The following is a 21480-nucleotide window of genomic DNA, read 5'->3' on the forward strand; positions in this document are numbered from 1 at the left end:
TTCTTACCCTTAAACACTCAACCTTATTGTCACCATCATTAAGCAACAGACAACCAAAATACTCCCTGACTTACAGGGCTACCCCTCCACCTCTCCTTCCTTGCCTATTCTTTCTGAAGAGTTTATAGGCATCCATTTCAGCACTTCAGTTGTGCGAGTCATCCCACCTGTTTCTGTGAGGAATTTGCTTCAGTGAAGAAGGTTAAGGGTTCCAAAAATCTCTTCTCTTGCCCCCCATTTGGAACCACTTACCTAAACAAATGCATTCAATTTTCTGTGGAATACACTTGAAATGCAGGGCTGAGATGCTCCCAGCACTCTGCATGAAGAAAAGACACCAGAACTCTCCAGATGGGGAAGTTGCAGCCCATCTCTTGACAGGCAGCCACTGGTGCCTCATGCTGTTCAACAGCATCAAACTCACTCAGACTCATTATGGGCCTGATCCAAACCCCAGGATAGAAAGGGTCCTCCTCTTGGCTTTACAAGCCACTGTCAATGGTCCTGAACATGAAGTGTGGGCACAGACCTGCTGTGCTGATTCCTTGCAGGTGCTGTAGGACAGACTGCCACCACAGCACAGCCTTGGGCTGAAAAGGCATTTATGGCAACAGCTTTTGCTGCAGATTTTCCAGCAGCGCCCTGCAATACATTCTTTTTCCAGAGCTAGAGACCATGTTAATTCAGCAGCTAGTAGCTTTTTACACAGCTTATGTGTTATAGTTTAAGCATATCCTACGGCACAAACATTTTATTTTTAAATCTCAAAGCATCCTGGTTACTTGACACACCACAGTGTCTTTAATGCACAGAAGAGCTGAACTATACTAGATTAGGTCTGGGAGCAGTTAAAAATCATAAGTATCTGAGGAGACCAGGAGTATTTTGTTAGAGCCACTTACAACAAGCTGACGCACTTCTGCCAAATAAAGCACATTGTTCATTGGATTTACCCTGTTGTGCACAGCCATTATTACTGTGGTGAGTCTATTAAATCTCTCTATTTTGTGCTTTCTGTCGCTAGAGGTGGGAAACATTTCTGTAATGAAACTAGGGAATATTTGTTTCATTGCCAGCCTGGAACTCAGGCCAACTTTGTAGAGGTTCACAACCCTTTCAAACAAAAGTGGCCAGAAATTCCAGTAAATCAAGCTGAGATTTTTGATGGTTAGAGATCCTGAGCACACTACACTTCATTGCAATGGGTAAGTTTTGCTTTGTTCAAAAAAAGATTTAAGAATACTCTGCTGTCTCCCTGCTCTAAATGAGGCTGCTGATCCGTCTCCAGTGGTGCCATACTCTGATGGTGTTTGGTCTCTCTGTGGTGGGCAACTTCTCTTCCCATCTCGTACAAATTTGCAGGGGAATAAGAGGAAACTGTAGAATGAGTAGCTCTGGGTAAGGAAGAGCACATGCTGCCAGTGGCAGCACCAGGCCCGTGACAATCCTTGGGGCCACCAGGAGATACCTGAGATATATGGTAACTCTGAGCCACCCGGAGAGCTTTTCTTCTGAGACTCCAGACAGAGGGGACAGAAGATCCGAGTGTGGACTGTGGTCTGTGTGTGTTGTGTCACAGGTGTCATAATAACATGATTATAACAAGACCTTGTCATATTCAGTTATTCTTACACATGAAGTGCTTCCTTCTCTGAATAAAAGATAGAGATGTACATTTTCAGAGCTTTACTTCCTTATCTCCAAAGTTAGTGGGAAGAGACTGCCCAGCTGGGTGTTATGATAGAAGTGATGCCGGCCCAAATGCTGGGTCTCTGCTGCCTACCTCGTGACTGGACAAGAATTTTCTTCCCCAGTCAAAACCTACTGATTCTAAATTCTGGACACCTCATCAGCTCCTTTAAGTAGCAAGGGAGATGTCATCACCTGCAGAGCACACACTTCATAGGGGGTCTTATTATAGGACAGGAATAAAAGGATAACTTCTGCTCCATGAAATGTTTAGGTATAAGCTACTTCATAAGGAATAAAAGAGGTGTAATGCTCCAGTGGTCTATTTTGTCACTAAAAATTTATGTAAAACTTACTGTATTTTTATTGCAATACAAGGTTTCACTGACATTTAGATGCTTTGAAAAACTGGCATATATTGAGTAATTTAATTTAATAGTTGCTTTTCCAATGTTAAAAGATCTTTTTGGTTTTTAAATAACATGATTTTGTATTTCATCATTTTAGTTTGTGCTATAATCTATACTTTAATATCTATATATACACACGTATTCAAAATAATTGTATTTGGTGTATATGCACACACCAAAATATTTTGAATTATCTAAGACAACATTTTCCTTTAAGCAAAATGTTAGAATTTTTGTTTCTTCACTGATTCAGAACAAAGTCTGTTTGAAAACTCCAATTCTTTGTGTGCTAAACTTCAAGCCTTTCTACAGTTCTATTGCTTTGTTCCCTTAGTGTGTCTAAGTAATTTCTTCTTATGAACCACCAGAAAGAGACCATTAACAATAATAATTTTCACCTAGAATTCAGCCTTCTCAAATAAAGAAGGAAAGAAAGGTAAAGTCCTTCTCCTTTGTTTTACCTGTATCTGTATGCATGGCCAGGAGAAAGGAGCAGGAGAGATGTGTGTCAGGTGGCAAGAGACATTGCAAGATAAAGGCAAGGTTGTAGCAGCAATGCACCTTCATTGAACAGCAGATCGTAATTGCATTACCTTGACTTCATATCTGAGGCAAGGGTGTTTTAATGTTAGTATAAAGCCACTGATAATTGTTTGACTAAGTGCCTTCACATTTTCACCACTATTATGCCTTCAGTTTTATTAAACAGCACTTACCATATATCAATGAAATATTCATTGGTCTTACATTACTGAACGAATCATTGAAAAATCATTGCAATGAAGGTTAACTTTACTTTGGCTTCCTGAAATGACACGGTACTTGCTAGCTAATTAACAGATAGTTTTATGGCCTTCATTTGGCTTGAGAAGCAAGCTGTCAAAGAATTCAGTGCGGCCCCCCCATGGCTAATTTTAGACTTAAGGGGCCTTTGCATCAAGATGAAGGTGTGTTTCAGCTCTTCCTTCCCACCCACACTGGATGGGGTACCTGATTTAGCCTAGTGGGAGCCCCTTGCCCCCAAAAGCCCAAGGCAGCTGTAAGATCAATTCTGTAGTCCAGATAATATTTTCTACCTGCTATGTATTTGAAACTTACCTGTAGCTCTCAAACCACTGAGTTATGGCCTGTCCTTTGCCTTTAGAGGCATCAAAACATTTTCCCCCCTCTTGACACCACTTGTTCCCAGACAGAAGTACTCAGCAGAAAATACTCACTTTCCATTGCCACCCCAAGGTGACGGGGCCTGTGAAGCTTTTGAAGAGTTCTGTAAGTACAAAACCAAAATGTAAATAAAGGTGACGAAAGTACATGAATACTAACGACACAAGGATCAACACTCCCTGTTTCATTGCAAGAGTTACAGTGCATGTAGCAGAAGAGCTCTGCATATCTGTCCCATAATTAAATGGCTGGTGGATGATGGGTAGGTTCCAACCAGTAGCTTGAAAATCATGAGGGAATACATTTAGGTTCCAGTAAATGCAGATGTAGTTCACAAAGAATTGGTTTAATTACCACTGAAACTTATTCTACAAAGTAAGTTCTTCAGACTGGAAATGACTTCTTATCTTTAGTAGGACCTGCAATCTTTCAATAAAAAACAAAAAGAATTTGGGTTGATGCCTTAATGAAATTTATCCCTCCCAAGTTGCTAGGGAAGGTGGATTGGGATTCGGTTAATAGTAGGAAAAAACCTTCTAGTAAGGATCTGCTTGAATGCCTTTGCTTACATGTATTTTATTTGCACAAATTGACCGTCTTTACCTGCTTACTCATTCTGCTTTTCACATCTGTGTAGCACCTTGTACAACCCTGTACAAAAAGACTGCCCAGCAACAGTAAAGCCCAGATTTTTCCAGTCTTGCTCAGTCTGGGTGGTATCTTACTTAGTTCCCATAAAAAGTGGTAGTATCAGGGCTGAAGCTATCTATGTGTTCTTTCTGAAAACAATCACTCTGAGCTCCTTTGCAAAGAAGTCAGCACACAAAGTGAAAACTCAATCAAATTTTACAAGTTCTCTGAAAAGTATTGCTGTCATTATTACAAGATTCATCTGGTTACTGTAATTTCTATTTTGCATGTAAGGCACACAGATTCAATGGAGCACAGAGCAGCCCAGGGCAACGCCCAAAGTCATGCAGCTGAGTCTAGGAGCAAAATCCTACCCTTGACTTCTAAAACAAAACTAAACTTGCCAAACTGTATTGACCAAAGAAGAAAACACTGCTCAAACCATGATACTGGCATTGCCTGTATGTTCCTATACAGCATGTCACTGTGTTTGATTAAAGATGTGAGCATGAAATGGAGTCTTTTTCAGTACATAACATATTTAGTGCATATTTTTGCCATCCATTCATATGTAAGAAGGAGGGAGATCCTAAACTACCCTGGAAAGTCTTCAGAGATGAAGAAGGAGCTTTGATGTTAGTCTCTACAGTCTGAAGATTGTTCCTGACAGTATCTAGAGACAAATACTAGATCTGTCAAGATTAAGACTAGATCTCAATATGATGTAGTTGTTTGCAAATGAAAATACTTGAAATATTTTTGCTAATGACTACTGACAACACAAAAACGTAAAAAAAACTTCCTCAAACTTTTAGGTGAAATGCATCAAGGGATGCCACGTTTGCTAGTCTTAAAAAGTTTGATTTAAATTTTTAAAATTTATCATGTTAGTTAAATTTTACTCCAAGTTGTCTCTAAATTTCAAAACTACTTTTATGATTAAATGTTTATTTTCTGTTTTGAAATGTCAAAAATATCAAATTGAAACTTTTAATTGGAAATTAATCAGAACCAGTTCTGTCCACAAATGGTTTCAATTTGGACAAAGTGGCATTTGTGAGGAAAAATATGAAAAACAATTCTGCCAAAAAATTCCTCTCCTGCTCTACTGTAAACAATGGGCTACTTTTCAGTTAAAATTGTGCAAAATTTGGAATAACAATTCTATTCAAAGAGTTAATTTATTTCACTTGTATTACAGATTCTCGCTAGTGAACACAGAGAACATTGTGCAGCAATACAAAACTAATATGTAGTTAATAGCTCCCATTCTTTTCTTTTCTCCTCCTGTGACTTTGGAAAAAGATCCTGAACATATAATGTGTATACACTCAAACACTACTTCTAGTAAATGAGTTACAGTGCCCAGCGCATACACACAGTAACATTAGCTGAAATACTCAGCTTTAACTGTATACCTAAACCCAGCATTCCTGATTTTTCTATTTTATTACATTTTAATTTTTTTTTTCTTATTATTTTCATGTACATTAAAAAACATTTTTTTTCTGTGCAGATGCAGTAAAATGGTGTTATGCTGGGAGTACTTCATTGTACCTATTTGCAAAGCTAGAGAAAGTAAAGTGGCTTCCAAGGAAGAGAGAATCTCTCCCACTCCCCCCCTTTTTTTTTTTTTTTTTAAGAAATCATTACTTTCTGCAGAAAGTTTATCAAATGATTTGTCTAATAATCTTTTTCTTTTTTTTTTCTTTTTTTTTTTTTTTTAAGAGACAATCTACATTCATCCCAGGTAAAATCTGAAGTGCATAGAATACATTTAATGAAAATGCTGAGGCTGTAAATATGTCTAGTTCAAATTTAATTTGTTGTGCAAATCCCTGACTGAAAACTCCATGAGTATAACAGAGGCACTCCTAATAACTTCAAGAGAGCCTAAATTTAAGTAGAGCAACATTACTGAAGTTACAGAGATACACATACACACAGAGGACACTGGGGAAGTCAGGTGATTGCTAGCATGATAGCACTGGAGTTTTACAGCTGAAGGACCATTCTATCATCATTTTCATGAAAATATTCAAACTCTGTTGTTAAAAGTTCTACTGGTTTACAGTATTAATATGTCAAAGCCTGGAACAAATTCACAGAGGCTGAAAAAAACAACAAAAAAAGACTGATGGGCTGACCAACTAGTATAATTACATAATTATAGAATAATATGTAGTAATAAAGTACAAGAATTAATGTATGCTTCAAACAGCATTAACCAATAAGATACATATATCAAAACCTTGGCAGAGCTGAAGATTCTGTTTCTCTCTTAATTTAGGAACAGTGATTACTTGACATTCTTACACTGGGTAAACAGCATTTGAGAAGGTAAAGGAAAACATTACCGAGTCATGACAATCAGCTGATCTGCACTCAACTCAAGGTAAAGGCAAAATTTCAAGATGTATATAAGGCAGCTTGAAGTTCACAGATATAAAAGGAGAAATCCTTGAGTCTGTAATAAGCTTCAGCAAATCTCATTGAATTTAAAATGTAAATTTAACTAACTAAAGCCTAAATAATTGCTTTATTATGGTTCATTGTTGGTCAGTTCATAATCACTTACGTAAAATCTTGAAATAATCAGTTTCCTTTGCAGAAATCTGCATAAACATTATATGGTGTTGAGAATAATGTTATTTTATTAAAATTACTGAGTATGGTCCTTTGAATCAACTAATCCAAAAATCCCCCAAATGACTTCTGTTCCCAGTCCCTGGCAGCCATCCTGCCTGCATTTCCCAGGGGAGAGGTTAAATGTGGGACTTAAGTCATGCAGTTATACTCGTGAGAGCTCTCAGTGCTGGTATGAATTTCATTTCATATCAATAAATTAAACAGAATAAAGATTACCTTAAAATATTCCATCAGAGATCTGGAGTACTTCATAGCATGGTCCTTCTTTAGTTTAAACATTCTCAAGTAGAGAAGTGATAAGCATCGGTAGCTGTGGTAATTAGGAAAGGATTATGTTAATTCCATTGCTTAATGAAACCTATAAACTGTAAAAAAAAAAAATGCTGACCTATATTTTGCAGTTTCTGTTCTAAGGTTAGATTTTGAAACATAAGCAAAAGGAGAAAGAAAAAAAAGTGGTCAAAAGCATTAAAATCCCATCTTGATAAGAGTATAAATTAGAAGAATAAATGTTTAGTCAGCTGCTGAAGAAATCCATTAGTTATCCTTTAATAGTTTAATGGAAAACAAGAATAATGATCTTCTGTAAGCTGCTTAAGCAATTCAGTACTTTTAAAGTCCTCCTTAAGATTTTAGCTGCTTCTCTCATTGTCGCAATGGGACTTACCATAAAACTGCTAATTTCTTGTCCCCTTCTGTGGCAGAAGAGCCTGTGAAATTCTTGAGTCTCATTGCATACCTTATCAGAACGGTGAGGAGAGAAGAAATTGAGAGTTAAGATGTTTCCAGGATTACTAGTGACACTCTGAAAAATAACAGCCACACATAGATATTCTTCTCCAGCTGCAATAGTTAATGGTCACATTGTTCTGTAACAATGAGATCAATGTAAAATTCACCAGAAAGCACCACTTAAAATCTGGATGGCTAAAGTAAATCACCAACCTATTTTCTGGGCCAACAAGGTGAACTATTCTTGGATATATTAATGACATTGTATCCAGCCATCTGGGCTGAGTCCTGCAAACATTTGTGATACGTGTTGGACAGAAGCATAAGATCTTGGCTCTATAGGGGCCTGAAGAGTACTATACTGAAGAGTAGAGTAATATATAATAGTATTTTACATATAATGTTTTCAACTTGAATAATACCTTCAAAATCCTTCTCATAAATGTTTCTTCCAAGATTTTAATATACTTTATATAGAAAATGGTTCTGCATACAGGAAAGGTCATATTCACAGCTTTTTTAATTCCTGGGACCATTAATTTATGACCCTTATGTACTTGGTCTTCCCTCTCTATTTAATTGCTGCTGTCCAGCATTTGGATGATTGAAGATTGAGTATTCCTACCTCCTATCTTTTTTTTCTTTTTTTTTCCTTTAACTGAGCACACTCCATTCCATACATTTAGTCTCTTGAAAATCAATTCATCACATAAAATCATTGTTCTGAGCCCTAATGCAATTTCACAGGTACTTGTGTTAGAATAAGTAATAGGATTCAGCGTTGCGTAAGAAAGTTTTAAGGTATCCAGGCAGTCTTGATGAGTTCTCATTTACAAGGAGGTAATGGAGTGCAGGCAGGCAGTGCTGCTCTTGCTCTGCCTTCCTCCCAACACCCCCATCATCAGTCCCCAGCTTACAGCTGTAGCACACCACCTGATGTGCTTCCTCCATGTCCTATCTCACCTGCTCTTTGGTATTGTTCCAGTTCTACTGAATGAATCTGATCAAACACAGAGATATATGCCTCTTTGGGATTTTCAGTGTTATGTTAGGGATTTTAGCATTACTATTAACTTAAAACATCTTTGACAGTCAGATCTCTTATATTCCCAGTCTCTTTGATGCTCTACTTGCTTTGACAAATAGGTGTCTATGAAGATACTCAGGGCAGACATAGCTAATGCAAAAGGGGAAAAGGGTGCTTCTGATGAAGGGAGGAGTGAACGTGAGAAAAATCTCCTTCTGTTTCTTATCTCACAGTAAAAATCTATGTTAACATTAGGAGACACAATGAGAAAGTGTGTGTGCACAGCTGCATACTTGGTTTGTACATTCAGCACCCACTGTAGCCCACAACTGTATATTTGTCCATGGAGTTTATTGAACCTGTACCAGTCTGATGCTCACCTGGACAATCATCCTTTTTCCATGTCTGACCACTGACAGCAATTTAATGGGCAAATCAGTCTCTCACTGGATGCCTACAAGAGTTCGTAAATTAAGCTCCACCTTTGATGGTAGGCGGTGGAATTAATCTCACCTGACTAACTATTTAGAAATCGGAAATCTACTATAACAAAGTCCTCCAGATTCTTCCATACCCAGAAGGAGTTCAAAAAGCAATTCAAAAGCAGTTCAGGTGCTGCTTCCATGCCAAGGTCTACCTATCATGTAGCAGGACTATACTGACATGGGAGCTGCTGGGAAGAGCAAGGCAGTGTGGCCGTGTATGCTGGTGAGTACTAGTTACTCCAAGATGCAGCTATGCACTCACTGACTCCATCCTGCACCAACACTGTAGGGTGGAGGGAAGCTGCAGGTACCACCCGTGTGTGAGCTACTGCTAGAGCTGCTATTCTCTGAGTTGTGGTGCATGTGTTGCGGCTCTCGAACGAAAGGAGATTTTTAGTCCATCCACTTCTGAACAGACAGACTGCTGGACTGAGGAACAATGTTTTCAATGGTACTGTGTGGTTTTCTTAAAAAATAGAAATACACGTGGGTACCTATGAAGCAGCACTCACTTCTTTAAAGGGTTTTTCTTTAAATACAATTTATCCTGCCTTACAACTGTAGTTTTGTAGTTCAGGACACAAAGTACTGAACTGTCCATTGTCAGAGTGCAGGAGGAGTTTCAGCACAGGGGAGCAGAGGTAGGCAGCTCCTTTTATTAAGTCCTCTGCTCTCGACGGTTTAACTTGGATCGCAAGTGTTGAGTGAACATAATTTTTTTGTTGAGTAATTTCTTTAGATTTTCTTTTTCTCTTATTAAGTGTAGAATGTAAAAACATGTTTTTAAATATTTAACAGGCATATTATTTACCTGAGAGTAAGAGCTTCTTAAGATTTGATAAATTTTATTATGCAAATAACCTACTTACTCAAAATGTAAAACATGCATTATTTTTGGCAGTCTCTGATAGCTAATCTGGCATGTTAAAATCCTGCACATTAAAAAACCCACCTTTGTCATATTAAAACCTGAATGTTTAGGGCCTGATTTGCCTCCTTTTCTTTCTCTTGTGTAAACTGCCAGTAATTACACTGACATTAATGGTGATATTCCAGGTATACACTGGGGAAAGCAGAGGTGCATCACAGTGAAGAGGAAAAATCCTGTTGTTTGACTTACAGGTAAATTTAATCCTGCTTGATTTCACTTTGATAATTTGTGTAAACAAAGCAAACAAGCCCTTAGTTACTCAGGAGACCATTATTTCTATAGAGTCAACACTATGAAACAACTATAGGGAAGGGCAGCAGATTTTAAAATAATAATTCAGAAATGTAATTAGTAAGTAAAAATCCATATTCTAGCCTACAAGTCTACAACACTGTATTAAAGCTAATTCAGCTGGTTCACATGCCTTTAACATTAAATATACTTTTTTAATATAATACATGTGGAAAGCTTCCTCTCTGGCTATGATCTTTTGTGTCAAGTGTCAGCTTTTTTTTTTTTTTTTTTAACAGCCAAGTTATAAACCTCTAAAAACAGGGTTTATAATAGAAATCCTGATAGACTCGCTTTAATGTTTTGAATTATAAAACTACACCTTTTAAAAGACAAGTGTCATTGCCAAACAGTGAAATTACTATACTTTACTTCCACCCACTACATTTCAATTTTAATTTTATGAATATTGCAAATTATAACACTCACATTATAACCTCTAAAGGGGATAATTTATAAAAGCAGTGTCCATCAATTATAAATTTTCCATGACATTAATAAAATGGCAAGAACTAATTATGATGACTTCTGAGATGAAGATGCCTTGGACAAATCATTAATACTTTGAAATGGTATTTTTTAAAACATAGCAGGTTCTAATTATGACTGAAATGAGATTATGAAAATGATCACAGAAAGGACATTAACCTGATGAGTTCCACAGTCTCTGAGTACATGGTGTATGGAGATTTAGCTTCTAATGGATCTCGCTCCATAGCGTTCCCGCACTCGATGAAGGAGAGGGCAGCATCAGCATAATTCACTGCTTTGCCAAACTTCTCCAGCTGAAATGGGAATGACACCGTCAAGAAAATCCTTCAGCTTTAATTTCTAGGTAGACAGACCATAATACAAAGCACCACTAGCATTAGGATGAAAGCAAAGTGACGTTGGTAGTTAAAAATGAATTAATACAGTAATTAAGGCAGGGTCTATGTTTTTACCAAATCTTTGCAGGTAGTAAATGGCCAGATGCTTCACAAAGTCAATGTATGTCCATTGATATGCATGGATTTACACAGGCAACTAAGGGCCACTAAGCATGTTTGAACAAATCCATACTGCTCGTTGATATATGAACTAAGTTTGAGTGTCACTATGCAAGGGTTAAGTAACAAAGCCATGCCATTTGTCAGACATCACATTCTGTGTTAACTGTTGACCAAAAAAAAATCTCATCACTTGTGTGATGACTGAAAGAGCAGAAAAAAAAAAAAAAAAAAGGAGAAAATATAGCACTGCTAAATATTTTATTTTACCAGGATTTTATTGCAAAAGGTTTTAGCCCTCATAATGGTTGTGATTAAACTGACTTAGACATACTGATTTCTTTTTTTATGTGTAATGAATATTATATATGACATTTTTATAGTAAGTATTTTATAATAGTATTTAACATTTTCAATTTTTGATAGCTGGATGTAAGAATTCTACTGATCTGGCATTTGATATAAGAGATCCAATATACTTTTAAATAATTTAAAAATTTCTTTGTATGTCTCTATCAAAATATTTTTGATGTCTCTGCATATGTTTTCCATTCACAAAATGGAAGCCTATCCTAGCAACATACTAAGCAGAACATTTAGTATTGGTCCAAGGTAACAGTATATTTGCCTCTGTGGCTACTTCTAAGCAATCCTTATATCTAGTTCCCTTTGCATACCTTTAATTGCAAGTTCTGCTCTTGTGCACTCATTATGTACAAAGTCTTTGTATAATTGATAGGTATTACCTGAATGATCACAAAAGGGTAAATATTTCTAAATGTTTTCTCTCTATTCCAGTGGCCACTTCTCAGCATATTCTTCAAATTTCTTGCTTCAAGTCTTCCAAAGATGACTTTTTGTGGTATAAAAAAAAGGAATCTGGCTGCAAGCAGATTTAGTACAGACATACAGTTTGAGCCAGAAATGGGATCCGATCCTGCCCTTTGCTTCACGCTGACTCTAGTGGAGTAGGTGGAATTACTCCAGCTCATCACAGCTCAGCCGAGAACAAAGTGAGGTTTCCAAGATCTCTTCCATATGGTACAGTCAGTTGCCACTGCAGCAGCCCATCCAAATTAGTTGATTCCTTACTGCTTTCCCAGACAAGGATAGGTTTTCATGGGGTTGCTCCCATAAGGTGCAAAATGCCCTGCCCTTCACCAGAAATCTATTTTCTGTACAAGCTCAGGAACAGCATTGCCACAAATCTCATTAACATTTGCTGACATATTTTGAGGTCACATGCATTATCTTTCTAGCCACTGCAACACATCTTTCCATGCTGTGTGTGCTTTGTCATGTCAGCACCAAGTAACCAGAAGCAATTGTTTCCATAGGACAACTAACTCTATGGGATTGCATAGCAAGTGTGTTACATGGAGATAATTTGTGTGCAGCTGTATTGGGTGGAAAAAAAAAAAAAAAAAGTTGAGACCTAAATACCGGAAAGAAAAAGCAGATACTTTGTTCATGGGTTTTTATGTCTGCCAACAAGTTGTATTGTAGCGGACGGCCTCACATTCCCATAAGAGCACTCGGGGTGTCAAACTGCATGTGACAGGCAAGGCCTGCCTGCAGGCAGCAGCACGATGTGCTGTGCCTTCTCTTCTTAGTTCTGCTTGAGAAACACCCCTGATTCCACAAGGCATAGTCAAAAATAAGAGGATGGGAGACAGGTCAACACTTTCTGAGTGAATCAGGCCGTGGAGGGAAGTGGATTGACATAGCATGTTGAGCTCATCAGGAGCCTGAGACTGTAAATACTTGCTAGTGCGGAGCAAGCATCCCTGTGCCAGAACCATGTGTATTTTCTTTAAAGGTCAATCAGCTGTGGGAGGTGTTGTCAGTTTGCTTCTGCCAGCCTTTCCTGCGTGCAGATGTCAGAGCTCTGGCTGAACATGCTCTGCTGAGTCAGGCTGCAGTAATCAGTGCAGGCCACCTCCTGTAAATGGGCAGGTTGGGATTCAGACTGCTAACCTACCCACAGACGCAGCAGGTTGCCAAAAACCTGAACCCACCTCCCACAGAAAACTTGGTAACACTATGCCCCAAGACAAAAGGGGTCCCGGAGAGCTGAAGCAGAGAGCTTGATGTGTCAGCTCTCCTTCAGGTCACCAAAAGCAGAGAGAATGCCATTTTTTTTTTTTTTTTTGATTTGTTTGTTTTGTTTTATAAAAACATAGTATGTGATTGTTTCTGGGGTGGTTTTTTTTGGACAAACACTTATTTCCAAGTACAAAAATCTCTGATGAGGAATGATAGAATATGCATGCAAAACCCCCACAAATAATAAAGTGAGAGGTGAATAATCACTCAGTTCTTTTTCAGTTGTGATTTTCGACAAAGTGAATGGCCACACTCCATTTGAGACATTTTAGTTTAAATAAATAGAGGAGTCAAGTTCCACTAAGCCTGCCTAAATGAGCTGATGTTCTGCATTCTACATAACGTACAGCAACAAACTCCCTACCTACAAAGCAAAAAGGCACTTCAGTGCTAGCAATAGCTTGGATGGAACAAACTGTGATAGAGTATAATCTGTCAGATTAAGTAGTTTCATCAAAATCAGAACACTTTGTTAATTTAAGTCAATTTTACTGGAATTTCATCTGGGGCAAAATGAGCTAAAAAGCTAAAAAGCTTTCCCAGCATTGAACTACCTCATTGCAAGATTTTTTTGGGGAAGAAGCATGTTGAGGCTGTATTTACCAGCCTAAAAGCATGCAATAAAAATGAATGCATTATTTAAAAATCAATTGTTGCAAACTTTAAACAGTTGGATTGGAAATATCAAACAGTTTTACCACATTATAATGGGGTGGAGGGTGATTTGCCTTTCTTAACTTTCTGTTATGGAATATTTCAACACTTTTGTTTTAGGCTCAAAGTGAATAGGAAAACAAATTTCAAATGCACATTATCTTTCATGAAATCATCTTACATCCTTCATAAACAGCATGACTGTTGCTCCTCCTTGGAAAAGATATCAGGCCTTGCAAGTAGCTTCTTTTTTCTTGGGAACAAATTATTAAAGTCTAGGAATCATGTTCAGGATTTGACTTGTGGAGAGTTTGTTTATGGAGTACGATCTGAAGCACACTTTAGTCAAAAGCAGGGTTCCTCTTGGTTTCTGAGGCTTTAGATGACATTCAGAATGTACATTTTTTTATCACACAGCTCCATAGAGGAAAGAGACAAAAAACTCCGGTGATAACCTACCAATGCATCTGCTTTATGCTTTAGCTTCTTAGCCTCCTGCATGTAATAATCCGCATTGTGAAGCCTAAAGACACAAAAGAAATAATTTCAAGACTTTGTTTTCATATAGTCGGACAAACGTTGTTTGAGAAAATTGCTGACTGCTTCCAAGAATGATTTTGACATATACACCCACTTATCTCTTTAAATCTTAACCTGATATTAATTTGAAGCTGCTGTATGCCAGGATATGATGGGTGACCAGAATGTAAAATAACTAGCTGTAGAAACTGGCCACCCAAAGGACCCATTAATGTGTGCTGAATAGAGGAAAAGGAAAAATATTTTAAACTAATTAAGTATAAGAAGTTTCCATTAGAGGAGCTAAAATAAAAAAATGAAGAAGAATTACTGTGAACTAACATTCATGATCTGAAAACATTTATCAACAGAGTCTTCATTAATCAGTGACAACAGTTCATTTGTAAAGATTAAAACTGCGTGTGCAGCACTATCCACACGGGTGCCCAATGTTAGCATTATAATCAAAGATACTCTCTTTCACTGGGAGCTCTGCTTGCATGAAAATCCCAACTACCTAACATGCAGCTAGCAGAGAGATCCAATAATACTTACGCATCATCAAATGTTATTTTGGGTCTTCTGGGCTCAGAATTCCCATTGGAAAGTGTTGGCATTGCAGACCAGATGTCTGTTTCTAGATGGCTGGTGTCAAGAAGAGTGTTGGCTGTTGGTGTATTGTGAGATTCTTCCTCCTAGAAAAAAAATGACTGTTATTAACTCTTCATAGTTCAAAGAATTCCAAGATAGTTCCAACAACATAAGTGCTCATATCTGCCCCACAAAAAATCTCCCAAACAAACAGACAGCTAAGGCACAAAGTGGCAATCATATATCCCCAGCTACATCCAGGTTACCTCACAAAACCACACCTCCATCCTTTATAACATAAGCCTATTAGATTAATTAGGCAATATGACTCTACCTCTGACCCCTCACCTGAACTCGTTAACTTACACTCTTATGTGAAGTCAGCCTGGATATCACAGTGTTACTGACTAGAGAAACTGGCTAAAGCAAGGGTGGGGAAATCTGATGCCGAAGGGCTGGATGTAAACTCAACTTCATTCAAAGTGTATCACACTAATGTAACTTTTTTCCCTATATTATTATTAGATAACTGTAAGGTGTTTGAAAAGTCTGCTTAGATTTCAGCAAGGAACAGTTTCCTCACCCTTGCTACACAGAACAAAGAGAAGAATGGAATGCAGAAGTTGGGAGTTGTGACTTTGCCTTGTTTAAAACTAGAAGCATTTAAATCAGGCAATTGCAACTTGCAAGCTAGGTCCACAACCAGATAAACTAAATTACAGATGAACCAACGAACTAGGGAAAGAAGTCTAACATATTTTAGAAGACAAATATTTCATGTATGAGGATAACAGATAAACCACGGATAAATCTGATTAGAAATGCTGGGAGTGAGAGGAAGTGGCCCTGCTGTTTACATAGCACTGTTTATTTGCTGACATATGCAGTTCATTTTGGCATTGATTTCAGTTGAAGGCATGTGTATTACTCTCGCAGCTTGAAGTGACACAATGATATCAGAAAGCAACAGGGATGAATGAATAAGGTGAAGTGATTTGTCACCTATGATCCAATGCAACTTGTGAGTTTTACTATTACAATGCAGGCTAACAACCTCTTACAAAGCAGTGAACTGTGAAAAATGGAGCTATGCATGTCCTTTTCTGTCACAGATTTTTTTTCTTGTCTTTTAATTTTGACAGTGATACTAAGATACAGTTTGATACTAAATGATATGTTTGGAACTCTAGAGGGAGGACTGTTTTCTAAAATGGGCCAAAAACCTGAAGTTTCCCTCTTTAACCTAGAAGAGGATGACAAACTGATGTGAAATTTTACTTATTTTTAGTGAATTTGCTATGCAGCTTCTAGTTTTGGCTCTTTTTCATGTATTTTCAGTAAAAAAAATCTGAATCTGATGAAAAGCAAGCAAGCAAGAATTGTCTTTGTGAAAACCTTTGACGGGGACATGGCCCTAACAGAACGATGGGTTTTTTTTGGGGAAAAAACCCTGCCTATTTAAGTAGTATCTTAAAGCTACCTGATTCATGGAGATTAGGTGTAAATAAACCTTACTACTGGAAGCCTGCAAACCTGAGAGGAGATATTTCCATGTTGAACATGCTACGGACAAGTGGCTTTTCATTAGATTTTTATTGTCTATTTTGTTTAGGCCACAATATTCAGTATAACTACAGTGCTTAATTCTGGCTGAGAATTTGAGGTAATTATTCAGGTGATAGATACCAAAATTCTTGAAGTTTTATTTTCAAAATATGTGTATTGTAGCTACAGAGCTAAGGGGCTACTTGGTGGCTGCAAAGGCTCTCCTCTGAGGCGCTGGGACCGGTGTTTCAGAGAAGAATATACAACACCAAGTAGATGCCTAATGCTGACCTAAAAATGGAACTTGCAAGAGTTGCTTATGCCCAGCTCTGCAAAGATCCACTCCTCACAGCTCTTGAGTGAGACTACATAAGCATTTAAAAATAGATACGGAAAAAAAACCCAAACAAACAGAACAAAACTAATTTTATTTTATCTTGTCCAATTCCACCAACTGAGGTTGGTTACTTACACAGATTCCTTTGGGGTTAGAAGAGGATTTATTTTCATTCTTTCTGTGTTTAGAAACTGAGGAGGAAGAGCTGCTTGTCTGAGAGGTGTTTGTGATGTTGGTCTCCTGGCTGAAGGAGCTGTTGTCACTGCTGTGCCGCCGGTGCACAGGCTCGTCCAAGAGGGGGGATAGTGGAGGAGGGAACAGCTTCTCTTCTCTTTTCTTTGTCACCTTCTTCACCGAGCTACTGCTGCTCCTGGGACACAGATAAGAACCAGTTGCACTTCGAAAAGCTTGGTTAATCCTCCATAGCACAAAGCTCTAGCTTTTATTTACTGAGAAGCCAGCTCTACCTTCAAATATGTCCTGCAATCCTCGTGCCCTAGGAGCCAAGTCAAAATGGGGACAGGCAGTGAAAACAGAAGAGCTACCTCTGCCTTTTCGATGGCTGCGGAAACCTCCTGCTTTGGAGGACAATTTCCAGTGCATTAGTACAAACTGCACTCAATTTAAATGCTAATTTGAGTCAGTCTTCATTTGAGAGGTCATAGAGGTTCTGACTCAGCGAAGTGCTGGAAACTCTTAGGCATGGGGTTAGTTCCTTTGACACCAAGTATGACTGTGTTTAACATTACATATCTTTTTAAGAGGTAGATTAGGGCCCACGTAAGCAACCTTTGCAAAAAAATGTAATAACACATGGCATGTGAACCAAAAAAATAATTTAAAACAACTACAAAAATGATTGACCATAACAATAACAAGATAATAATTATTTGACCTCTAGAATAAAACCAATGTTCAACACTATATTAAAATGATACATTGTAGCTGGCAAAAGCCCTTGAGCAAATATTGGTTGATGAATTGAACGTGATTCAGAAAATGAATGTGGTTTTGACATGAAAGCTCAAGTAATATGATAATCTATTGTCTGTTTTATGTACAGAAATTGTTAGCTGGCTAGAAATGGCAGCTGTGATACACAGTAAAACCAAAGAAACCTGCTAGACCTTTCTCCCCTCAAATCCATCAAAAAAGAAAAAACAAACCCCAGCACCCCAGTGACAGTTTAACATGTTAATCTACTCATAGATTTTTATTTTAGCTGCTGTCCCAGTTCAGTCAATGAAAATAACCTGAATTTTAATCTTTTGTTAGACATCTAATATTGCACTACGTGATCATTTGCTTTGCATGATTATTGACTAAAATTTCAATAACAAATTAAGTCAACAAGAATTTATATTTTGTTCCCAGTCACTTTCAGTCAGTGTCAGGTATTATAGACCTGCTTCGCCTTAAAGCAACCATGAAATGAGGAGAAAGCAACCCAGGTTTCCTCATTCTGGTGCATTTTCTCATTCAAGTCTGGCCTCTTTTGCAGTTTCACCATCAGTATCAATATCGACACCTGTTTTGATCATTCCCCTACTTAGGGCCTTTGGTGATACAAAAATATTTCAGCCTATCTGTGAAATCACAGAGTGAAATCAAGCAAATTCCCCATATTTCAGGTTTTATAGCTCTTCTACTCAAAACTATTTTAATTTGACTGAAGCAGAGTTTAAAATATCTTATTTAAAACTCCTATATTAAAGAACTTCAGACTGAAGAAATAAAACAAACACAGAATTCACATTGCCTTACAGTAGGACTCATGGATGCTGTCTTGCTTAGAAAACACATGGGTCTGAAGATCAAAGGAAAGCATCCAGGTTGGAAGAGACTGGCAGTTCTTCGAGGAGACTGATTTTATGCACATGTAGTTCTGCAATACGTCCTCCAAAAAGTTCTCACTCAAAGCCCTATCTGTTAGCTTTCTTACCCCCAAAGGGCATTTTGGAACTCAGACAAGTTACCATAGCTATAGCATAATAATACTCTGAATTATTTCCAGAGGAAAGTTTTTCAAAGGAGGATAAGCACTGCCCCAAGAAAGTCTGCATGTGTTATTGGATTGTACAGAGGCAAATCAGACACAATTAATGAAATACCCAGGAGCAGAATCCAAATCCTCTGCCTCCCAAACCTGTCCCCCACACAGGCAATCCTGAATATGCATATGTAAGTGGGAGCACAGAGTGAAGTGGTTCTCCATGCTCCTCTGCATGGAGGTGTGTGGAGCTCTTTCTCCCTGATATAGCTTTGCAAAGGGAAGAGCAACCAAGTCAGCAGATCTTTCAAAAGCATCTGAAGGAAAACAGAATGTGAGCCATTGGCCAAGTCCCCTTTAGGATCTGATCCTGCACCACTAGTGAGGTTCCTCGGCAGATCCGTGGCTATTTCCAAGGCTAATGCAGGACTCTGTTGCTTGCACAGAGTCTACTGTTGCATGGGGAAATTTAAGGCACATGTCAAGTAATCAAAGCAACATTCCTCAGCTGCTACACAGAGCTGGAGGGATTAAGAGAGTAGTAGTACAAGAAGGTGGCTGTGGGTACCATGGTTAAAACTTCACTACTTAAAACTTCACCAGTTAGCTTCATCTTTGGGCTTAAATATAAGACAGGGCAAACCAAGATATAGGCGCAGCTACTCAGTTCTGGCACACAACTTATTCTGTGGGTTGAAAGACTTAACCACAAAGGAAAATGCACTTGAGGATATTTTTTTTTCTACATAACTGGAATAAAAAAAACAAAACAAAACAAAACAATACGGTTATAATTCTGGTTGGTTTGTTTTATTTTTTTTCCCTATTGCCCACTTAATCCTATGAGTTTTCACTGGAATTAAGCTGATAATTTATTTAGCAATGTTACCTCCCTCAGATTTATGCCAAAGCACTTATGTTAAAAATAACCTCCATGAAATAGGTTGTTACCAGCAGTTAACCAGATTGTCACTTTGCTTTGGGCTGTTAATGGGCTAAGAAACTGGTCTTTGATTGCAGCAATCACTAATTTTGAATGAATTTATTACAATAATTACCGAGACTCAATGGTTTAATTTGCTGACATGATTGTTAGTTAAACTATATTTAAAATCTACGGAGAAACACAATAAAATTGCAAGAAAAAAATACAAGCAGAACTGATGGTCTTGTGGCTGCAGGGTTTAATCTTTGTGTCTGAAAAGGCCAATTATCAAGGAACAAGAAGGTTCCCCATCTGCTTTTTTTTTTTCCCAGCCTTGTTTCTTTTAGGGCAGAAAGCAAGCAAGCTGGCAACAAGAGGTCAGTGTGTGAAGGAGAGAATTTCCATCTACTCTCACATTTTAAGCTGCCTTTCTTTGCCCTTTCTTTATCCATTCCTTGTGGTATGCTGTGGTACCTCTGGCCTATTAGTGAGACAAAGCCATTGTCTATACCAATCACTTGGCTTCCCTCTGCCTCTACTCTCCCTGTCCACAATGAAATGCTGCACACTGACGGTGTATCTGATTTTCTGCAGGGGGTTAGCAAGGAAAGGTCACTCCCACATTAGCTTGGACCATATGGCAGCAACTGAATGAAGCTGAAGTCGTTGTCATAGATGTAGAAGGCTGCCTCTGCCGTGAACGAACCCCAGTGAATGCTGTTGTGACTACCCAAGGGAGCGGCTAATATATGTTGTGAAGTACAGGTGCATCTTTAACTAAAGGTCAAACAAAAGGGAACAGGAAATCTTGAAAAACAGGCTGAAATGCTTGCCTTGGACAGACTTCTAGCATGCCTGTTAAACAACAGGCATGTTTCACTGGTATGAGTCTAGTTTCAAAATCAGACTCATAGTTCGCATCAGCAAATAACTCTGCCTTGTTACAAACTGCCAAATGTTGGTGAATAGTGCTCTGTCTGGTCTGGGTCTACCAACCAGGTATTCAGATATAAATGGTATTCAGCAGCACATACAATTAATGCCTCAATTAAAATTGCTCTGTCAAGCAAGTAAATACATAAATAATCCTCTGCTACAAAGTGAGCAGCTGATCTTACAAAAATCCAGCCTCACAGTGGTGTTTCAAGGTATTACTATTATTTACTTGGACAAAACAGAGTATCATCTATTCCTTAATTTTCTATGAAATATCAGAAATAGGGAAAATACAGTGGCAATAGATTGAATAATTATATTTTAAGTGTCACATCAGATTTAAGAAAAGGCATGATCCCCAGAGTGCATGAGGAAAGAAACAGAGAAACAACTAGTTGCTTATGCAATGACTACAAACTGGCTCTTTGATTGTGTGAATGGCTTTTAAGTTCACAACTGACCATTTAAAATTTCTACACTCAAATTGTACATGTAGTCATAGAAATGTGTGGAAATCAGGCACGCAATTGACCATATTAGACATGTAACCCTTTAAAAAATAATTATGCACCTTTGCTTGCTTTATTGAGCCCATACATTTAGGGAAAGATTATGAGAGAAATGTATTTGAATGTCTAAACCATAGATGGGCAGTCAGTGGGAACTGCAGAACCACAGGTGTGGCCTATCTTCCACTGATTCCTCCAGACTCCTGAATGTCTCCAAATTTTGGCCCAGAGATCATGTTTTTTCTGTCAAAACACTCTTGTATCTATAAAGAAGCCAAATGAAAGTCTCTAAAATCTGCCTTGGGGAACTTGGCTTGTTGGTACAGGGATCAAGTTCTAACAGGATACCTAAGGTTCCTTACGAATGAGAA

At 38.0% G+C, this 21480-nt stretch overlaps 1 protein-coding gene across 4 annotated transcripts in view; it reads right to left on the reverse strand.

Moving 5' to 3' along the window:
* AFF2 (AF4/FMR2 family member 2) overlaps positions 1-21480 on the reverse strand; it is a 349249-nt gene that overhangs the window by 17070 nt on the left and 310699 nt on the right. For all 4 annotated transcript variants that reach the window (XM_042807366.1, XM_042807365.1, XM_042807364.1 and 1 more), the window contains 7 exons: positions 16885-17119; positions 14832-14971; positions 14217-14280; positions 10657-10793; positions 7210-7281; positions 6759-6852; positions 3317-3366 (listed from right to left, as the gene is read on the reverse strand). In XM_042807366.1, the coding sequence (XP_042663300.1) occupies positions 3317-3366; positions 6759-6852; positions 7210-7281; positions 10657-10793; positions 14217-14280; positions 14832-14971; positions 16885-17119 (792 nt within the window). The remainder of the gene's footprint in view (positions 1-3316; positions 3367-6758; positions 6853-7209; positions 7282-10656; positions 10794-14216; positions 14281-14831; positions 14972-16884; positions 17120-21480) is intronic.

The sequence above is a fragment of the Tyto alba genome, unplaced genomic scaffold (assembly GCF_018691265.1).
Source record: "Tyto alba isolate M040663 unplaced genomic scaffold, T.alba_DEE_v4.0 Super-Scaffold_5, whole genome shotgun sequence".
In the NCBI taxonomy this organism is placed as follows: domain Eukaryota; kingdom Metazoa; phylum Chordata; class Aves; order Strigiformes; family Tytonidae; genus Tyto; species Tyto alba.